Source organism: Alosa sapidissima, chromosome 24 (genome assembly GCF_018492685.1).
Source record: "Alosa sapidissima isolate fAloSap1 chromosome 24, fAloSap1.pri, whole genome shotgun sequence".
NCBI lineage: Eukaryota > Metazoa > Chordata > Actinopteri > Clupeiformes > Clupeidae > Alosa > Alosa sapidissima.
The window spans coordinates 4,679,061-4,698,976 of NC_055980.1; the positions used below are offsets into that span (position 1 = coordinate 4,679,061).

Sequence of the window (19,916 nt, forward strand, 5' to 3'; positions counted from 1 at the left end):
GTTTTAGGTAGTGTAAGATAGTGATTTTTAGATAATGCGCTAGACCCCTCCTTAGGTCGTTAATTGCCACACCCCTTGGTGCGTTGCTCAATAAAAGAGACGGGCATAACAAAAAACTTAATAGAAATACGTGTACAATAGTGTACAATATTCTAAAGTAGAATAGTGTTGCATCGTGATGATTATACGCTTTGCGCCGTGCTGTTGACTGTCATGATAGGGCCCATAGCCATTGTAACCTCTTGGCAGCCATTTTGGTGGCCATCTTGAAAATGACCCCTTTCTCAAAGTCAGATTTTACTAGATTCTTAGTATGTTATTTAGCATGCCAGTACCAGAATCCATAAAAAAAACCTTTTGTATCAATTTTTTTGATGTTGAACCCTATATTGACCCGCCTAAAGTTACTCAACTTGCACTGGATCATCTTCCTGAATGTCAATATTATCATTATAAGTGTGGGCAAATTTCTAAGTCAGCACCAGTCAGAGGCTACATTCAATGTTTTGCACTTTTATGTCATCACATAACCAAAAGTATTGGTTTTACCAAAAATAGTTGTCAATATTTTAAACTACAAAAATACATACCTATAAAGTATTTTGATACAAATTATTCAACCAAGTCAAATACAAATTACGAATATACAATATATTTTGTATTTGAAATATGGAATACATGTACCATAAATACTGCTCATCCCTGTAGGCATCACTTGTTCTGAGATACCATGTTTGGTTCAGGAGATATAATGAAGAATATAGGTGTAATTCAGTTATAGTGGAACATTTAATGGTTGCCACAGCGACCATTAGGGTTTTTTGATAATTGTTTTATATCTGAAAATGTTCAGGGCTCCAAACTGTACAAGTTCACCAAGTTTCATGCTTATATGAAAGAATTTGACCTAATTTTCACATATCCCCTGTACTATAAAAGTTCAATAAAACTGCCAAAAGTGCAGCTTTTCGCCATTGACCTATGCACACATAATTCCAATTTTGACAATGTTCCACCACTTGGATTTTCATGGACTTTTGGTATGTGATTTGGGAAGGTTTCATGAACTGAATACAACAAAAATCATTTCTGTTGCAATTAGTTTTGGGTTGGGTGATTTTTTCTCATAGATTGCCTGGACTAGAAGTGCAGTTTGCGTCTAACCAGAAGTGCAAAAAGCATTTGTATGCAAATGCGATATAATAGACACAGACAGGTGGTGCAGTATTTAGTATAAGACATAGTACAGGATAGACAGTTTAAGAAGTAGTGGTGTGGTTTACAGTAATATGAATTAAATATAAATATGTGCAGTGTATTAGCAGTAGTAGTAGTAATACACACATATTTAAATACATATAGTTCATAACTGTATAGGCTGAACAGAAGAACACAATTACCTATTTATAACTTTTCTGTGTTCACATTCAACTAAGTCAGCAAGTTTTGATCTGGCTGTCATCGCGCATACATAACAACTAACTAGATGTACCGCATAGCGCATGCCCCGGGAATCGTTGACCAAAAATTCAGGAAGTTTATGACGAAGAAAAAAAACAAAAAAAAAAGCAGCGGTTGTTAAAATTTAACTTAATAATGCTCTCAGTCACAATGTAATACAGTAGAGTAGGCTATGCTTCCCTGAAATAAGATATTTTGCATTTTATTTGGCATATAGGCTAATTAAAAAGGTGTTTATTCGTCCCGGTTCTCCACTCCCCTACTTTGGAAATTACCTCGATGACAAGAAATAAAAACAAACCTTCACCATCATGCACATTTTTTTAAATAAGAAGATTACAATATATACCATAGATTAAATCGTCGTTGGCTATGCGTTTTCAAAGACTTACGGAATATTTTCTTCCTGTAGGTCTACTGCATTGATTTCATCAGACGTGGCAGATCTGTCACTGATATAGTTTCGTTTTCTGATTATGAAGTCAGATGATCATTCCAGAAACTATCAACGACCTGTGGCGTCCAGGGCGTAGCCTATTCCAGAAAGGAGGTTTAACAAACACTGAGATAAAACTTAACCTCTGGGTTGTCTGAACCTGTGGCGACTAAACCTGGGGGGTACTGTATTCCAGAAAGCAGGTTTACTGGCTTAACTGGGTATGTTAACCCAGAGTTAGCGGTAAACCTGGGATTTCAGTTCCAGAAAGCTAAAAAATGATCAGGCTATGTAAGTAACTATGGGAACATAGGCTCTGAACTTAACCTGGTAGGGGGTAGGTTTTGTTCAGGTTATGTTCAATTATGTTCGGTTATTTCAGTGCATGTTCAATCAGGCCGCTATTTTTACACTTGTCACACAATGGCGTTTCATTTTGATGAAGGTCCGATTGACAAAGAAGCACAAAATCATGTAATATTCATCCGTGCAATTCACCGTGAGAGGGCGATAAGACCACGACATCACATGATAGCCTATCCATTCTTTTCCAAACGAGTTTTTCAAGAGCGCTAGAGTTTTTCAGCTGAATCCTAAACCCTACATTACGCATGGTGGATTAGAATAGAATAAAATAAATCTTTAATGTAGGCTAGCTAGCCTACACCATAGTGGACATTTGTGTTTGGTTCACCAGACAGATGGACAAACAACATCTCAGACACATTGATATAATTAAAACAAGTAGGCTACAGTACAAAAAAGGGAAAACATAGAAAATGAATAAATAAGTTTAAAGGAACCGTATGTAAGAAATGTATTTCAATTAATCATAAAATTACCCTGATATGTCACTAGACATTAAGTAATCATGTTCATTTCAAATACTTATATCACTGACAACAGTAGTGTAATAAATCTGCTGGGTAGGAAAAGGTCCCCCTCTAGCGACCCCCTTTGTCCCTTCCCCCAGGTAGACAACTCAGAGAATGTGTAGACCCCACACCACCACGGACAGTACAAAAGTAGCTTTATTTCCACAGGCACAGCCAGGTAGCTCCGGACATTATAATTAATCAACTGACATGATTTGGGGGATCCTCACTCCCAATCCGTGCAAAACAGCAATCCAATAAAACACAGCAATTCATAAACACCACAAAGAGGAAAACATCTCCATTCGGGTATCACAGCACACCTTTCCAGTGTTCTCAATAAAAGGTTCCCCGCAACCCTGTCACTAATAAATTATGTTGCACAAAAGCTATCCGACTTTCAATTATAAAAACAGACACAGATACATACTAGTCAAATGAGAGTTATTAAAAGGGAGACTTCCCTGCTCCCTGAGACCCTCCCCTGGGGGCCTGATGGCAAGGGACAGCGAATCGAACTTTCAGGTGGCCAGCGAGGTTCCAGTATGTAAATTCCCGTGTGTAAGTTCCAGTATGTAGTTCCAGTGTGAAAGTTCTAGTCTGTAATTCCAGTATGAAAGTTCTGAGGAGTTCGTGCAGGGGCTCACGAGTCCAGTAGTCCAACTCGCCCGCCAGTCGCGGCGTTGGTCTAGGTTTTAACAAAGGCTTATACTAAGGTTTCCTCCCCCCCTACAGCTATCTTCACTGGCGGCGATCCTACTGACCGCGACCAGCACAATTCGTACCCGATTTTGACCAACACTCCCCCAGCGTTTCGCCTGGACGCTCCAGATCAACCTTGGACTCTCTCTCCCGCACGTTGCTCCTCTGCATGCTCATATTGTCTCCTACCCAGGTGAGTCCAATTAGGGCAATTAGGCATCAAACGCTCCCTCATTATCTCCAGGCATTGCCCCCTCAGTTCACCACAGTAGTCTGGCCAGGATATTGTCATTTAAAAAGTGAAGTTGCAGCCCTCAATAGGGGTGGGCGATATGGATAAAAAATAATATCTCGATATTTTTTGTGATTTTGACGATAACGATAATTAGTCGATATCCTTTAAAAAAAATGTTTTTGTTAAAGTCTGAGTTTCTTTACAGCTCATTATTTATGAATAGCATCATTACAATAATAACCAATAACCTAACCTGTGACTTTTTAACCAAATCAACCAATGCATTGTCACTCTATGACACATTTCCAATTCTGCCCCCACTTGTGTGTGTGGCAATGACATGGAGTCTGTCTCAATTGGTGTACTTACGTGAGTACACTTTTGTGTAGTACACTATGTGCACTGTGTGCTTACTGGCGGAGTGCGCAAATTTTAACAAAATAGTATTGTCTCATATCAAACACTAACTCCGTGCACTTCACGGAAATGACGATCGCAAACATTTTAATATAACTTTATTGGCGTCCTCAATTCGACAGTGACATGGTCATACTGTGTCAAAACATGAACCGTTTATGTTATAACTTGCTTGTACCTCCGTAAAGTCTGTTTTCCACTGCTGCTGCTTCAGCTTTCTCAACCGCGATTACCACGAGTTTGAAAACGCTCCCTCCCCTTCCGCTATTTGGCCAAGATGGCGTCCGTTAAGGGCGAAAAGTGTCCAGCGTTGCACACTCAGCTTTTTGACCGTTATGAGTGCACCATCCGGGAACTTGCAGCGCCCTTCGTGTCGTTGGAATTTTCAGTGTGAACACCCTCATGCACTCAAATTAGGTATTGTAAGTGCAGAAGTACGCGATTTGAGACACAGTCATGGTCTAGCCAGCTACATTAGAGAAGATGAATAGGCCTAACAGTTTCCCAAGAGAAAGTCTGAAGCTGAAGTTCCTTTCAAACCTTTACATATGATTCACTGTAAAACTAAGAGCAGACCAACAGAGTAGCCTACATCTCAGTTATTTCCTTCTATGTTTTGTTTTAGAGCAATCACGTAGGCTAGCATTCCAAGTTACAGAATAGAAACGAATGCGTTAGCTTATGGCTAATGTATATGAGAAATCCCATAGAGATGCTAACGGTTAGCATAATCGGTAAACGTAGATATTTAGAGCAAACTTCAATCCATTTACAAAAGAGTTACATGAGAATAGTTATTTGTTTACAACTGACTATTAAAATACTCAAAGGCTAATGTTTTCTCTCCATATAATACCGTGTAGGAAAAAACGTGACTGTCTCATCAATGCTACTTGAACAGAAGTAGCCGCATAGGCTACTCTCGCTGCACAAAATAAACATTAGGCTGTGTGGGACAACGTTGTGACCCAGTAGTGATCACGTGACACTTGCTCTGCTGCACTTCTCCCGCATAGCCTACCTCCTGGGAATGTATGAGTCTTCAGTGCGTGATTTCGAGTGTTTTTTCCCCATAAGTAATTTAAATACTCGATAATGTAAATTTGCACATCGTTAAAACAACAATCACGATATTATCGCAGACAATATATATCGCCCACCCCTAGCCCTCAACTGATGTTGATGTTGTGTTTTGTCATGTCATGTTGTGTTTTGCCCTGATGCGCCACCCTCCACCGATCTACTAATCACAAAGTCAGTAGTGTTTCGGCATCTGGGTTGGCAACCTCGAGTCAGGGGGAGGGGGAGGGGATACATCGCTCTACAGTAATTTGAAAGTGATTGCAGTACCAGTTTTGGCCACAATCTTACATATGGGTCCTTTAAATATAGACAGCTCAGCCGGGTATGCGTGTTGTCACTAAGTTTAGTTAAGAATGCTGATGGCATTTGGGATAAAATATTTTTTTAATAGGCTACACACGCTCTCCGACTGGGCGTTTTTGTAGTGTTGGAGACGCAGAGCATATCGGCAAGCTGTCGGTCGGTGCGTAAAGTTGGCCTTGCGCTAAAGCAGTTCCTGCGCAACTTCATTCGTTTTCCTGGACACAAACCCACGAGGATCATTAGTTTCACCAACTGGCAGGTCAGCATCACTTATTAAGTTTTCTAAATGTGCAACGACGATAGGCTGTCTTAGCTGGTGAGCTTCAATTAACGGGCTTTGGCTTTTTCAGAATGTCCTTAAGGTCGAATGGATAGGTCATAGGCCACTTTTATTTTTGGATGCTCTCTTAATGGTGTTGGTGTTTAAAGCACATTTTTATTTTAATAATTGCCAAATGATATGTGATGATGCTTCACATCTTATCACAAACGTGGAGGCGAAATGGCAGGGCCCAGTAGGCCTACACGATGCCAGGAATGATGTACCGGGAGTCTAATAATTTGAGCGACACAATGTCAACAGGGTGCGTTAGGGCAGGCCTACACCTTACTAGAATATTATCAGATCTACAGACTAATTAATGTGTAGGCTGTAACTTAATGTTATATGTGCAATTACAGGATAACTTGATGGGTATGCTACTGAGGGATAGAGGATAGGCTACCCATGCCAGTTCCGACATTCATCACCCTTCGATGCTGGAGCGCAAAGGTTTAACTTGGCCCACAGCTGCAGAAACCGCGTTAAAATAGAAAATTACTTTTGGGATTCTCAAGGAGTCTATGGCTCACTCAATCTGTGACAAGGTAGGCTAGCTTAAGAAAGCATCATTCAAAGCAGTCAAATACGTAATGTCCACTAAATTATTTAATTGTGCTTTTGACATTAAATAGGCTATCCTAAACGCACGCATTTACACAGTCAGTTAGGCTATTCTCTGCAAAGCAAGGTCTCGTTCCTTGGCAGACGCTCAAGTATTGCTCTTTTTTGTTCACAGTTCTCTCCTCGTAAGCCTCGAGGAGAACTTGCTACTCCGCCTCTGAAAAATACGGTGCTCTTCGTTTCGCCGGTTTCACTCATGGTTTCGACTCTCAATAGATGATGCCTTTATAAGTTGGCCGTGAACGCGCACAACTCTAGGTTATCTAACACAGGGTTGATTGAACTAACTGGTAACTGGTGTTTTGGAACCGACAGCTCGGGTTTAGTCGCCACAGGTTCAGACAACCCAGAGGTTAAGTTTTATCTCAGTGTTTGTTAAACCTCCTTTCTGGAATACCCCTCTGAGCTGTCGGTTCCAAAACACCGGTTACCAGTTAGTTTAATCAACCCTGTGTTAGATAACCTAGAGTTGTGCGCGTTCACTGCGAACTTATAAAGGCATCTATTGAGAGTCGAAACCATGTCATAGCCTTAGTATAGGCCTATGAATAGATATACTCTAGGCCTATAGGTATGGACTAGTAGCCTGACTCTCGCCAGATGAATTTCGTTACGCCTAGCTCCACTCACATCCATCTGGGATCGCTTCCATTGAGAGTGATTTCGGCACCAGATTTATATTATTAATATAGGGTGTAGGGTTGCGCTGGGTTTTACAATTGCATCGAACATGACTCAGCCAATCATAATCAAGGACCAGGACTATCCGTTAGTACTATCCTTAGAGAAGTGAAACTTACCACGATGTCTCTGCTTCAGGACCCAAATGTCATGAATTTTACTCAGTCCAAATGTTTTTATACCCTAAAACAGAGGACAGCACAGCTTATTCCTGATGAGAGTATTGAAGGTTATACCTATTCCATGGAGAGTACAAAAGTGTTTCTAACAGAACACATTAGATAGTATGGATACATACAAGGTTGCTTGTTGCCGTGGAAATCAGTAAACAACTGCATGGCCTTCTTAGTGCCGCTGATGTCTGCTACTATGTGGCTACTATCCCACATATCTCTCCACACAAGAGATAAGACAAGATTTCCTTATTGTCATTTTACAACATACAACAAAATTCAACTGTACTCAAGAACCAGGCTCAGTATAGAGTAAAATAGATCAAGTAAACAAAATATAGTAAAATAGATAGCAATTTCGATAGTTCCGGTCCTTGATTGTGATTGGCTGAATCGCGTTCGATGCCGTTGTAAAATGCAGCATGAACATACACCTTGACCGCATTTCGTTCTATATTACTGCGCTACCATAATTTGATACAAAAGTTAAAGTAGCTGCTAGTAGTTGGCAACCATTTAGATAGAGGAAATATATTTCTTGGCGGAAGAATAATTATCTATAAATATATCGTTACATTTCTAGTTGCTGCGCCTTCACTTTATGAAACTTTGCCAGGTATATTTATAGTAACAGTTTTAGAAAAGCAATAAGCTCCGCTAGCGCGTTGTGCCTAACAACGCCCCTTAGCTGTTGTAGAATCACTGTAACCGAGCGGCCTCTCGCGGCTTATTGCTTATATAAGTAATAAGATAATAAAATAATAAATACTCTTCCTCCATTTACCCATCTTCCCTCAACAAACAGGAGAGCACAATATGTACTTGTCCAACATGCACTTACAAGTTCACAATAGCGGTAGTATCCTACATAAAGTAATGTGACTTAAATGTACTCTAAGCAATGTTGGGTAACGTCACTTCTGTTGGCGTTCAAACAAAACCAAGAGCTAGCTCGCTACTCCCTCCCCCCTCCCTCCCGTGAATGTGACAAAAAATGTTTTAGCTTAGAAACCATGTTACATCGCTTAGAGCACCTTTAAAGGTATACTATGCAGTTTTAGGTATTTTTGGCTACTGTAGAGGTCCCTCTAGAGTCGCGATATATTTATTTTACTCTGCTGTTGTAAATAGCAAACTTCTCGTGACTTGTCCCAACTGTACACAATGAAAATGCTTTTGTTGTGGAGGTGAAGGCTGAACAACAGGCAAAAACTCCAAAGAGCTACATCTACTAACGAGGTAATGTTTCATAACGATTTATGATTTGTCGGGCCGCTGTTCTTGAAGATGCATGGCTGGTTTTCTCGATAGCGACTCGCTATGTTTATGCTGTACAGCTATGCAAGATGAACGATTTGCCTATTACAAGTTCCTTTACCATCAAATTAAGTACATATATACTCTTTTGATCCCGTGAGGGAAATTGGCTTCGTAAAGGTTATATTAAGGTGAAAATCTTGTGCACCTTTAAATGATTTCTATAGCGCACCATTGTGTTCATATCCTACATAGTGTCTTTTTAATGATTTCTTATGATCAGTTGATTGAGGTGGTTGACTCACGCCTATGATGTAGATTCGGCTGGTAGGGTTGAGGCCTGTAAGCCTCACTGCCTCATGGAAAATGGAGGCGTTTGTGCGGCTGAGGATAGCCAGCCTTCCATCAGCTCCACCCACACCCGTCAGAAACCTGCGCCGCATCTCAACATCCTGTCCTCTCACAGAGTCTGTTACACACACACACACATATAAATCTACTGTCATATAAACCATGGCAGAAAATAATGTCTGTCTCCAATGTTAGAAATGCCGCACCTCTTTGGTTTCCTCCAACCATTGTCTTCTTCACACCTTTGCCGACTTCAAGTATGGTTGCACCAACACAGGCGATCTCAGGACCAAATCTGAAACTCTGAGAAAGCAATCTCATCTCATCATCTACGTAAGGTTAATGGTTAATAGTAAGTGGACGTCAGTATGTATTACTGGAAGTCTTCATGTAAAACAGTATACCGGTATGAGTCTGGTACCTGTGTCAGGTAGTAGATGTGTGTGTGTTGGATTGTGTTCAGGTTGTTGATTGCTCCTCTGAAGCTGTAAATCTGTTGGTGAGGGTCTCCCACCAAGATCTTTGCACATGGTTGAGACAGCAAGATGTCCATGGTCACTGGGGATGGATTATATAGTCTTTAGAGCTGTTTGCAGTGGCCCTTTAGTTTGATCTAGTCTTGAAAGTGTAACTAAGCTAGACTGATGTCTTCTGGTAAATCTTATGCTGCAGACAAGATGGTAGAGTTCTGGAATTGGTATTTGGTTACCGCGCTCAGAGTTTAGTGCTGGCCTGGTGGGTCGTCTACTTCCACCCTTTCAACGTTACATGAACGCAAGGGCGTAGGTTTGGTCTGAGCTTTGGTGGGGACACTACCCACTACCCCCCCCCCCCCCCCCCCCAAAAAAAAAGCCACTCAACTCTTTCACCAGCCACTATAGATATATAGCCAACTGGAAGCCATGGCTGACAGGGGATGTCCTCAGGCTGCTGAGGGCCAGAGGGCCAGAGACAAAGCCTACAGAGCTGGGGATGAAGCTGGCATGAGAACAGCGAGAGCCAACCTGTCCCGTGGCATCAAGGAAGCAAAAAAGGAATACACTCTCAAGATAACCACCCACTTCAAAGACAGCAGGAACGCACAAAGCCTATGGCAGGGCATTCAGGCCCTCACGGACTACAAGCCCGCGCCACAGAGCTGTGAGAGCAACATCCCTCTGCTCAACAACCTGAACCGCTTCTTTGCTCGCTTTGAAGCACAAAACAGCACCTGCCCACAGAAGACCCATCCCCCTCTACATGAGCAGCCCCTGTGCCTCTCTGCCGACAGCGTGAAGAGGACACTTGCTGCTATCAACACCCGTAAGGCAACAGGTCCAGACAACATCCCAGGTCGTGCGCTGAAGGACTGCGCAGGGGAGCTTAAGGATGTCTTCACAGACATCTTTAACACTTCCCTGAAGCAAGCCATCGTCCCATCATGTTTCAAAGCTGCCACCATCATACCTGTGCCGAAGAAAACTGCTCCATCCTGCTTCAATGACTACCGCCCTGTGGCACTGACACCCATCATCATGAAGTGCTTTGAGCGGCTTGTCATGTCACATATCAAAGCCATTCTCCCCCCCACCCTGGACCCCTTCCAGTTTGCATACCGAGCCAAGCGGTCTACAGAGGATGCAATCTGCTCTGCCCTCCACCCAGCCCTCACCCACCTGGAAAAAAGAGACTCATATGTGAGATTGCTGTTTATAGACTTCAGTTCTGCATTCAACACCATAATACCACAACAACTCATCTGCAAACTTGACAAACTGGGACTCAGTACCTACCTCTGCAACTGGCTACTGGACTTCCTCTGTCAGAGGCCTCAAGTAGTACGTGTTGGCAACAATACCTCAAGCAGCATCACACTGAGCACAGGGGCCCCCAAGGCTGCGTGCTCAGTCCGCTGCTCTTCACCCTGCTGACGCATGACTGCACTGCAACCTACAGCAATAATCACATAGTGAAATTTGCTGACGACACAACTCTGGTGGGTCTCATCACCAAGGGCGACGAGACTCAATACAGGTTGGAGGTCGACCATCTGACCACGTGGTGCAGGGACAACAACCTCCTGCTGAACGTCAGCAAGACCAAAGAGATTGTTGTTGACTTCCGGAGAGGTCACACCCAACACCTGCCACTGACCATCGACGGTGCTGTGGTGGAGAGAGCGAGCAGCACCAAATTCCTGGGGGTGCACATCAGCGAAGACCTCTCCTGGACCACCAACACTGCATCACTGGCGAAGAGAGCTTTTTTTTTCCTGCGGAAACTCAGGCGAGCAAGTGCTCCACCAGCCATCATGACCACATTCTACCGAGGCACCATTGAGAGCATCCTCTCCAGCTGTATCGCTGTGTGGGGCGGAAGCTGCACTGAATACAACAGGAAAGCCCTGCAGCGCATAGTGAACACAGCTGGAAGGATTATTGGTGCTTCACTCCCCTCCCTGAAGGACATTTACACCACCCACCTCACCCGCAAGGCGACCAAAATTGTGAGTGATGCAAGTCACCCCGCTCACAATCTGTTCGATCTACTGCCCTCTGGGAAGAGGTACAGAAGCCTGCGCTCCCGCACTACCAGACTCACCAACAGCTTCATACACCAAGCTGTAAGGATGCTGAACTCTCTCCCTCCTCTCCCCCCTCCACCCTCAGCTACATAACATCCTGGACATTGGACCCAAAATGGCCGCGTGCACTACTCCACTTGCACACTTGCACACTTGTACACTTTACAACTTGTTGTTGTTGTCCTGAAAACACAACACTTCTGCTGCTCTTACATAACTTGCACCACTATGTCACTTTCTTTCTTACTTAGGTCAAACAGAACTACCCAAGCCTTTTATTGGCCTGACTTTGCACTAGTATTTTATTGACTGTCTATGCACAATTTAAACCAAATTTTGCTGCTCTTATTTTTTTTCATTATTATATGTGCCCTCTTATTTACTTACTTTTTTGTTTACTTGAATGTTATGTTTGTCTGTGGACTTAAATTGGTAAAATATGTCTTGTCTTCACCGTGGGATAGAGAGAAACGTAATTTCGATCTCTTTGTATGTCTGGAACATGTGAAGAAATTGACAATAAAGCTGACTTTGACTTTGACTTTGATATAAAATGATTAAAATGTGCTACTGTCCAACTACTATCCGTGATTAAAATGTGCTACTGTCCAACTTGATCTAACTATACTGTGTAGCCTACATAATCTATTTGGTCTGTTATGAAATCATGCATTGACCCATTTAAGCACAGCTCAGTTTTAAGAAACTTAAATACATGCATGCTTAGCATTTTGTGAAAATAAATCATTAAGGCTACATTGACAAACTCTTAACCGTGAGCTGCCTGTATATTCTCTGATTCTAATATTTACAGATATCTAGGTGATGTAAGCACAGCTCGGTTTTAAGAAATGCTTAAAGACCATGTTGAATTTTGCTACAATTTATTTCAAAACCGGATTACTCTGGAAGAGCTAACTATACACGGGAATGCATTACACCTTTGTGTTCGGTAAGGTCTACTGTTTATTCTGATATATGGTTTGTCCTGTGTTGCGTGAAGAGTGTGTAGGCCTATGATATTTCACCGAGACGAATGGATGTGGAGATGGGCGCAGAGAATAATTATTAAATCTCTTGAAGTTATTTTTCTCGTGAACTGTTTATCACAGCAAATAGTGGCTAGCTAGCACCGTTTAAAAGCTGAGAAAAGGCTCTTTCATGTGACACATGTGTGAGTAACCTACTTCTCGAGGAGTTCAACAGAGAAGAATGGGTGAATTTGGACGCACTTCAAATGCCTTGTAGTGAAGTGATGCTGAAGCGCTGCTCCAATGTGCTGCGCAGGAGACTGGTAGTTCTGGTAGTTATTATAGGTACTGTAACTTCAAATCAGCGCGATTTACCCTTATAGGCTACTGCACATTACAAGATCTGTACGAGATGATCCGCAGCACTGAAGTGAGAACTGATTTAACTCTTTGTGTAGCGCATGTGAGCGCTTTTTTCCCCATTTCAACCTGAATATTGGTGGGGACATTTCAGTCATAATTTGACATTGGTGTGGACACGTCCTTCGGTCCCCACGCAAATCTACGCCCCTGCATGAACGGTTAGACTGAGAATTCTCGTCGCTACCTCAAAATTCCACTGGAGCTCCAAGCGGTTTATAGCTCTTCGAGTCACGGTAAATAGGTTTTTTGGTACATAGCTCATTTAGATACACTTATGGTGTGGTGCTTGCGTTTCTTTAGGAATCCGCCGTCTTGGTTTGTATAGAAATTAATAGTAATTGACACATACACGTAAGAGGACGGAAACACGGGGCTGGTGGTAATAGGGGGCGATCCGATAGCAATAGCATAACAGCATTTCATACAGTGTTCATGTAAAAATCTTCCAATCTTCCAAATTTAGTTTATGTAAAAATCTTCCACATATGATTTGCACACCTGGGGTACAATCCTGGGCCTCATCAATAAAGATGACGTCGTAGTGTTCCATCTGGGCACCTTCCAGCTGCCACAGTTTAAGGTATCCTACAGAGGAGCAGAGGGCAAGTCAACAGTGCCAGGTGCTGGATGTTGCTGTTACATCTTTTGATGTCACATCTATCTTTTATAATGTGGCAATTGCCTTTACCATCATGATACATGTGATAGGCAGACTCGGATGTTGGCTCAACCTCCTTCATCTTCTCCCATATGCGCCTGGCGTTGTTCACGAACATCTGGCAAACAAAGAAGAAAGAAAGAATAAAAGTCAGTGCGGTGTAATTACAGCAATAATGCCACTCCCTGCCAAGTTTTGTATACTGTGTATTTGACCATGTGTATCTGTATTGCTGCAATTGCTGTAATCCTAGGATAAACGAGTCATATCTGAAATATATGTGACATGTATTATCTATGAGCATGTCTTAGCCAGTACAGGCAAGCCCCTGTTTACCTGTTTCTGAGTTTCAGTAGGCCGCTGCATGTGCCCACTGGTGCTCCTGTACCATTCAGGCACATGCTGGGTGTCTATGTGAGGGTCTGTGGAGGCCCAGAAGTTGTTGATGGTCTTAGTGACCACCTTGGCCCACACAATGCTGCGTTCACCGTCAGGCAATACCCGGAAGACAGAGAATATATTCAGGCTGGAGAGACCCAGCTTTTCACGGTACCTGGGGAGACCATAGGGGATCAGCATGAGTGTTCAGATAAGAGATAAGAGAATAGCTAAGATAAGAGAATAACACTAGAAAGTTCATTTTAAAATGAATGTACTTCCAATCGAAGCATTATAAAGCCTAGTAAAACAGGAAGAAACAAACCTCTGTCCTACAGCAGCATGGGCAAGGGAGTGGATGGTTTTGCATGAAACGTTGTCAGGAAAGATGCGCTTTGCCTGCATCTGTGCAGGTTTATTGAAGACGACATAAAGGAACCGAAGCGAGGGCCTCTGCTTGGCGTAACGGACCAGAGTGGTCGTCTTCCCTGTACCTGAAATACCCCAACAGTCTCACACAATGGCTGGCTCCAGTAAAAAGAAATGAATACATTTATGAAATTCTGGAATAAGGCCCTCACCAGCAAAGGCCATGATTTTGACCACATGGTCTTCCTCTGTGTTGTGATTCAAAATCTGCTGCTGTTCTGGGGTCATCTGGTTCTCGCTGTGTGGAGACAAATACACATTAATCATTCATTAATAAGAATTCAGTTTGTGTATGTGTGTGTGTCAGAAACAGAGAGAGAGAGTTCTGACCTGCCCTGATCTGCCTCTGATCTGTTGGAGGGAAGGATGTTCTCCATAATGTGCAACACATAGTAAATATTATAGTGCAACCTAGACACAGACACAAGGAGACAAGAGTAATACGGAAAATGTAAGGTGTGGCAAGATCAGTTTAAGTTCTCATAGGCATCAGCTAAATCAAACAGTAAGACCAGTTTCAAGCTGCCCATTTGGTAAACCATTCAGTAGACAAGAAACATTATACCGGTATGCATGCATACACATATAAGTAAACAATAAGTGCATCTCACCGGTTGCTGATTTTGACCCGTTTGTCTGCCATGGCACGCAGCAGAGTGGCGGAGCACCAGAGAAACTCTGAGAGCTGCTCAGGGGTCAGAGGGCTCCGTAGACTGACCACCAGCTGCCACACCTCTTCCACCCCGTCAGCCAGAACTAGCATCAGAGCCAGAGATGACCACGGGTCCTCCTTTAATTAATAAAATATTAACAAATTCATTGATGAACCATTCACTTCATTAACTGTTAAAGAATAGCTATGGCACAGTGCAGTGGACACACCGTCTGTTTCATGCTCTCTGGCATGCAGGCTCTGGCCTGCTCATAGAGGCGGTGACTCCTGATGCACTCCAAAATCCTGTTCTCTCGATCTCCCTCGGAACCCACAGTCATGCAGTGGAAGGTCTGAGACATGTACCTATACACAAACAGACACACAACCACACACACAATGACCAACGACTTAGCCAATACATCGGGGCCCACTACTGTTTGTATAATTTTTTTCTTTACTGAATAGGATACCAGCGTCACAAATTAATAGATTAACCAGTGGTACCTCTACATTTAAACTGCAACTTTATCAAGCAGTAGTGTGAAAATGTTCAGGATAGACACTTTTTCTGTGTATTGTCAGATACAGTTGACAGGATCCAGTGTTGGCCCAGATTACTTTGAAATGTAATCAATTACTGAGTACAGACTACGCACCAATTTTTGTAATTAGTGACATGATCCATTGGATTACATTAATAATTGAATACTTTTGGCTTACTTCAAAATAAAATACTCAAAAATGTAATACATTAAATAAAGAAGACACTGATAAAAAAAAAAAATCCTTTTCTTTTTCACTTTAAAGCAACACAATGTAAGGTTTTTTTTTTGACCTTAATGGCGTCAAGCTCATTTTGATACTACACTGACTTAAAATAGTATGGCAAATAGCACTTCTGACATTGCTAATGCATGCCCAGAATGCCTTCTATTACATTATGAAATGTTATTCTCACGGTTAGAAGCATGACCCTTTTTGTCTGTTTCAGCAAATGGATAGAGAGAAAAGTTTTCTAGAAAAGGGCCTTGACTGTGTGCGTGTTTGCGAGTGAGTGTTGGGGGTGCAAGATGGCCTACTTGATGGGTAAAATACTGGCATTGTGTCTTCTACATTCCATGTCCATTCACTATTAACTACACTGTATATTGACTGCATGATGTAAAGCTATGTTATGTATTGAAAGACGAATCGTCACCTTCCTAAAATACAGTACATTTTAACAACAAATTACTCATGCCATTATTTTAGGAAGGTGACGATATTCAAAATGTATTCAAGTAATCTTGACATTAGACATTAGACTATATTCTTATTAGACATTTTTTATGTAATCTGGTCTGATTACAGTTACTTGTTTTTTGTAAACAGATTACGTAATTACTTGTAATCAGTTACTACTCAACCCTGACAGGTTCACAGTCATACTTTGCCATGTGTAATAAACAGAGGTTATTGTTGTCATCAGGGGTCATGCGGTTTTCCTGCAGAATGGAGATGACCTCTTGCTTTCCCACTTCCTCCTGCTGATGGTAGCGGATGTAGCACTTCTTCCAGCGGCAAAACTGTAATAGATCATCGATTAAATGACCAAATATGTCAATAAAAATTATACTCAATGGTGTTTTAAGCCCCCACTGTCGACATCAAGGCAGTGCTGTGACAGTCGACTTCAAGGCACCTAACCATAATCCTTAACTCTAACCCTAACCCTAGTGCCTTCCATGCAGCGCTGCCTGGAAGACGATGTTAGGGGCTTAAAACACAAGTAACAAAAATTACAGGAGGTGTGGATGTATTTCCATCTGAGTGTGTGTGTGTGTGTGTGTGTGTGTGTGTGTGTGTGTGTGTGTGTGTGTGTGTGTGCGCGTGTGTGTGTGTGTGGACTACTATTTAGTGTGCATAGTCCCATACCCCTTCACTTGAGATGATATTCCTCCACTGTCTGCAAACCTGGTTGGCCCGAAGGAGCAGGTCAGGAGCTGGGAGCATGGCCAAGATGGCCCTCAGCACGGTTTCAGGCAGGGCGTCGATACGTGTGTCTGGGGGAGGTGGAGGAGCCTGCACCACCTCTGGCTCCCTCTGCTGGGGAACATTCCCAGTGTTCCTCCCAAAGTAAGAGTCCAGTGTTCTCTGCTGAGACGTACCTGCTGGTTGCACTGATAGACAGTCAGTGGTTTGAAGGCAAACTGGATATGGGTGTCAGGTTAAAGCTCTCACTTACAGAGAACTCATATACATACATTGAGAAACACAAACAAATTTCTTAAGTGGAACAAGGCGATGTGCTGTTTAGTCTCTTACCTCTCCTGCCTCTCCTGCTTTGTGGGCTGTATGGGGTGCGAGGGCTTTGGCCCGGTGATTTCAGGCGATTTGCAGGCATCTCTCTCTATGCACATATAACACAGAGATAAAACAAAACAAATAACTGCCAGGTGATTCACTGCATGTGTTTTCTACCTAACTGGAGGTGAAAGAGAGATCAATATTTCCCAACTAAATACAAACAGGTCACCCAAAACAGCTAGGCTAGTATAACTGGTATGGAGGCAACTGGTCTAGAAACATGATGGTGGCTGTTGACTACATGTTGTTGCCTCTACATGTTCCCTAGTCCTAATGCATAATGGGCTGCAGGCTACATGAGTAATTCATGGAACTGGGAACTCATTGTTGTAGGCAAACACTGTTCAGATGTTCATGGCTATAGCCTATTGACAAAATTAAAGAATATTATAAGCTTCAGAATATACATTATACCATAAAACCTTGCTTGCAACTGTAGATTGTATGGTGATAATAACTGTGCACGGTTGGGCAACCTAGCTATGAAATAAGTAGCCTAGGCTACAAAGGCCTAGATATTGAATGATATAGCCAAAACAGCTTATGAATATTCTTTTTATTATGAACTTAGTAGCTACATCTACTAACTACTAGTTAAGATGACAGGCCACACAAAAAAATCTGATTTTGACAACATAGCCTAACGGGTACGGAGCGCGCCAAAGAAGATGGTGGGAATTTATTTTGCGAGGGAATGCAAAAGCATTGTGAAGGAAGCAACGCAAAATAATCTCTCCCTTCGCGGGCTCTGTATACTGGTGCTCAAAATATTAAGCCAAAAAGCCTACAGAACAGAAGCTGTGACAGTGAGTTTTATTCTCTATGTTAAAATATAATTTAATGATGTGCTCATTCATAATGTAATAGGCTACAATATGCTTCCCTCAAATAACATATTTTGACACGCATTTAGGTTACTTTGGAAATTGCCTCCATGATGAGAAATACAAAATTAAAAAACGTCACCACCATGCACATTTTTTAAATAAGCAAATTACGATTTTGTTTGTAGGCCTACCATAGTTTAAATCGCCCTCTGCGCTTTCAGGGATAGCTTCTTCCTGTTACATTTCCATATTGCAATGATTTCATCAGACGGAGCAGGCTAGCTGGTCACTGCTGTAGTTTCGTTTTCTGAGAATTGAAAATTAAGTCAGATCAAATTACGCAAGCTATAACAACCTTTGGCATAGGCTAGGGCTTGTAGTCCGGCAGCCAAATGCCATAATTCAATAAGATTAGAGAGGGTGCCCGGTGATATCCCTTGAGCAATTCTCGATATTAAGCCTTTCTTGTTCAATGTGTTGAATATAAGGCGAGGCACTGCAGGTGAATAGGGTAAAACAAATTAACTAGCAGATATCACTATGAAACTTCCCCAGTTGATTACTTACATTAATATGAAAAAAAAAACATGTAGGCCTATTGCAAGTTTTCTGTAATTTAATGTTCAAATATGCAAATTAGGCATGATCTAATTAAATATGTGCTGATTTGCATACACTTTAAAAAAGCTAAATCTGAACATTGGATAGGTTCAAAATTACTTTATCATTGTGTTGACATATTAGATGAAAAGGAAATTATGGATCTCTTTTTGTTATTCAGTAAATACTGCCAGTAGCCTTAAAAAATATATTTTCGCCATGTTCTTAGGAATAAAATTTCATAAATCAGGCTAGGAATAATATATCAACAAACCCCTCAGTAAAAGCCATCTGAATATGGTTAGGTATAAGACTGTAAAGTTTGGTATATGTAAGTGCTTCTGAAGTGCAGATTTCATTCTCAAAGTGGGAGAGGAAACTCATCCAAGTGCTAGCATCTCTCAGCACGTCTCTTAAGGTTTTGGGAGGGAGGTTTACTTACTACACAGCTATGTAACTGACTACTGTTAGCCTGCACTGCCCTCTTTTAGCTGATGTACTTTAGCTCTGTACTACTGTTCTAGTTTCCATAAAATATACATTTATTTTTTATTCTTTATCGCAGTATAGTCTATTCTCAGAGCCTAACCTCATCATTCAGAAAGAGAATATTCATTTTTAAGTATTGATCCATAGACATGCATTAAAATACTAATGCCTAATAATACACACAGGTCAGTCTGACTAATTAAATAGAAAATATTTTTAAAAATTCCAGGCTTGATTTTTGATTCCACTCGACTGAAATATTTAAATTCCCATCCCTAGTTGACATAGTATATATACTTGGATATTAAAGTGAGAGTTTTTAGTTTGGTACAGAGTTCACAGTCATGGAGCCTGAAACCGAGGAATGCTACTTAAGTTGGAAATTCAACTGCCATTTGAAGAAGGATTCATTGATTCGTTACTGAGCCCAACCAGTCTATCAAAAAATGTCAAACTTGCACCAGACTCCATTTTGGAGATGATCAGATGTGGCTGCAAGAGTGAAACCCCTTGTAGCTCTAAGATGCAGTTTCCGGGTTAATGGTGTGCCCTGCACAATGTTCTGTGCATGTTTTAAGGTACTGTAGGATGTTCAAGAACAAATGAGCCAGAACTGCTCAAAACTAATACTAGAGGAAATGTGTACATATTCCAAATTAT

The 19,916-nt window shown here is 41.7% G+C and overlaps 2 protein-coding genes across 9 annotated transcripts in view; both read right to left on the reverse strand.

The window, feature by feature from the left end:
* Nucleotides 1–18,492, reverse strand: part of LOC121700329 (F-box DNA helicase 1-like) — a 35,339-nt gene extending 16,847 nt beyond the window's left edge. The window contains exons 1-16 of one of the 8 annotated variants that reach the window (XR_006027192.1): nt 18,359–18,492; nt 17,299–17,383; nt 16,909–17,153; nt 16,423–16,559; nt 15,222–15,357; nt 14,951–15,129; nt 14,670–14,750; nt 14,492–14,577; nt 14,236–14,404; nt 13,869–14,085; nt 13,563–13,650; nt 13,373–13,459; nt 9,339–9,475; nt 9,124–9,220; nt 8,872–9,035; nt 7,142–7,319 (exon numbers count right to left, since the gene is read on the reverse strand). Coding sequence is in view for 5 of the 8 variants with exons in the window: in XM_042083215.1 (XP_041939149.1) it covers nt 7,218–7,319; nt 8,872–9,035; nt 9,124–9,220; nt 9,339–9,475; nt 13,373–13,459; nt 13,563–13,650; nt 13,869–14,085; nt 14,236–14,404; nt 14,492–14,577; nt 14,670–14,750; nt 14,951–15,129; nt 15,222–15,357; nt 16,423–16,559; nt 16,909–17,153; nt 17,299–17,383; nt 18,359–18,361 (2,013 nt within the window). In the remaining 3 variants the exon portion in view is untranslated. Of the gene's footprint in view, nt 1–1,853; nt 1,984–7,129; nt 7,320–8,871; nt 9,036–9,123; nt 9,221–9,338; nt 9,476–13,372; nt 13,460–13,562; nt 13,651–13,868; nt 14,086–14,235; nt 14,405–14,491; nt 14,578–14,669; nt 14,751–14,950; nt 15,130–15,221; nt 15,358–16,422; nt 16,560–16,908; nt 17,154–17,298; nt 17,384–18,358 lie in introns of those variants that run through there. The other 7 variants (XM_042083210.1, XM_042083212.1, XM_042083215.1 and 4 more) reach the window with 7 other exon arrangements.
* Nucleotides 10,299–19,916, reverse strand: part of si:ch73-103b11.2 (myosin phosphatase Rho-interacting protein) — a 59,160-nt gene continuing 49,542 nt past the window's right edge. The window contains exon 27 of the transcript XR_006027191.1: nt 10,299–10,309. The gene's annotated coding sequence lies outside the window, so the exon portion shown is untranslated. The remainder of the gene's footprint in view (nt 10,310–19,916) is intronic.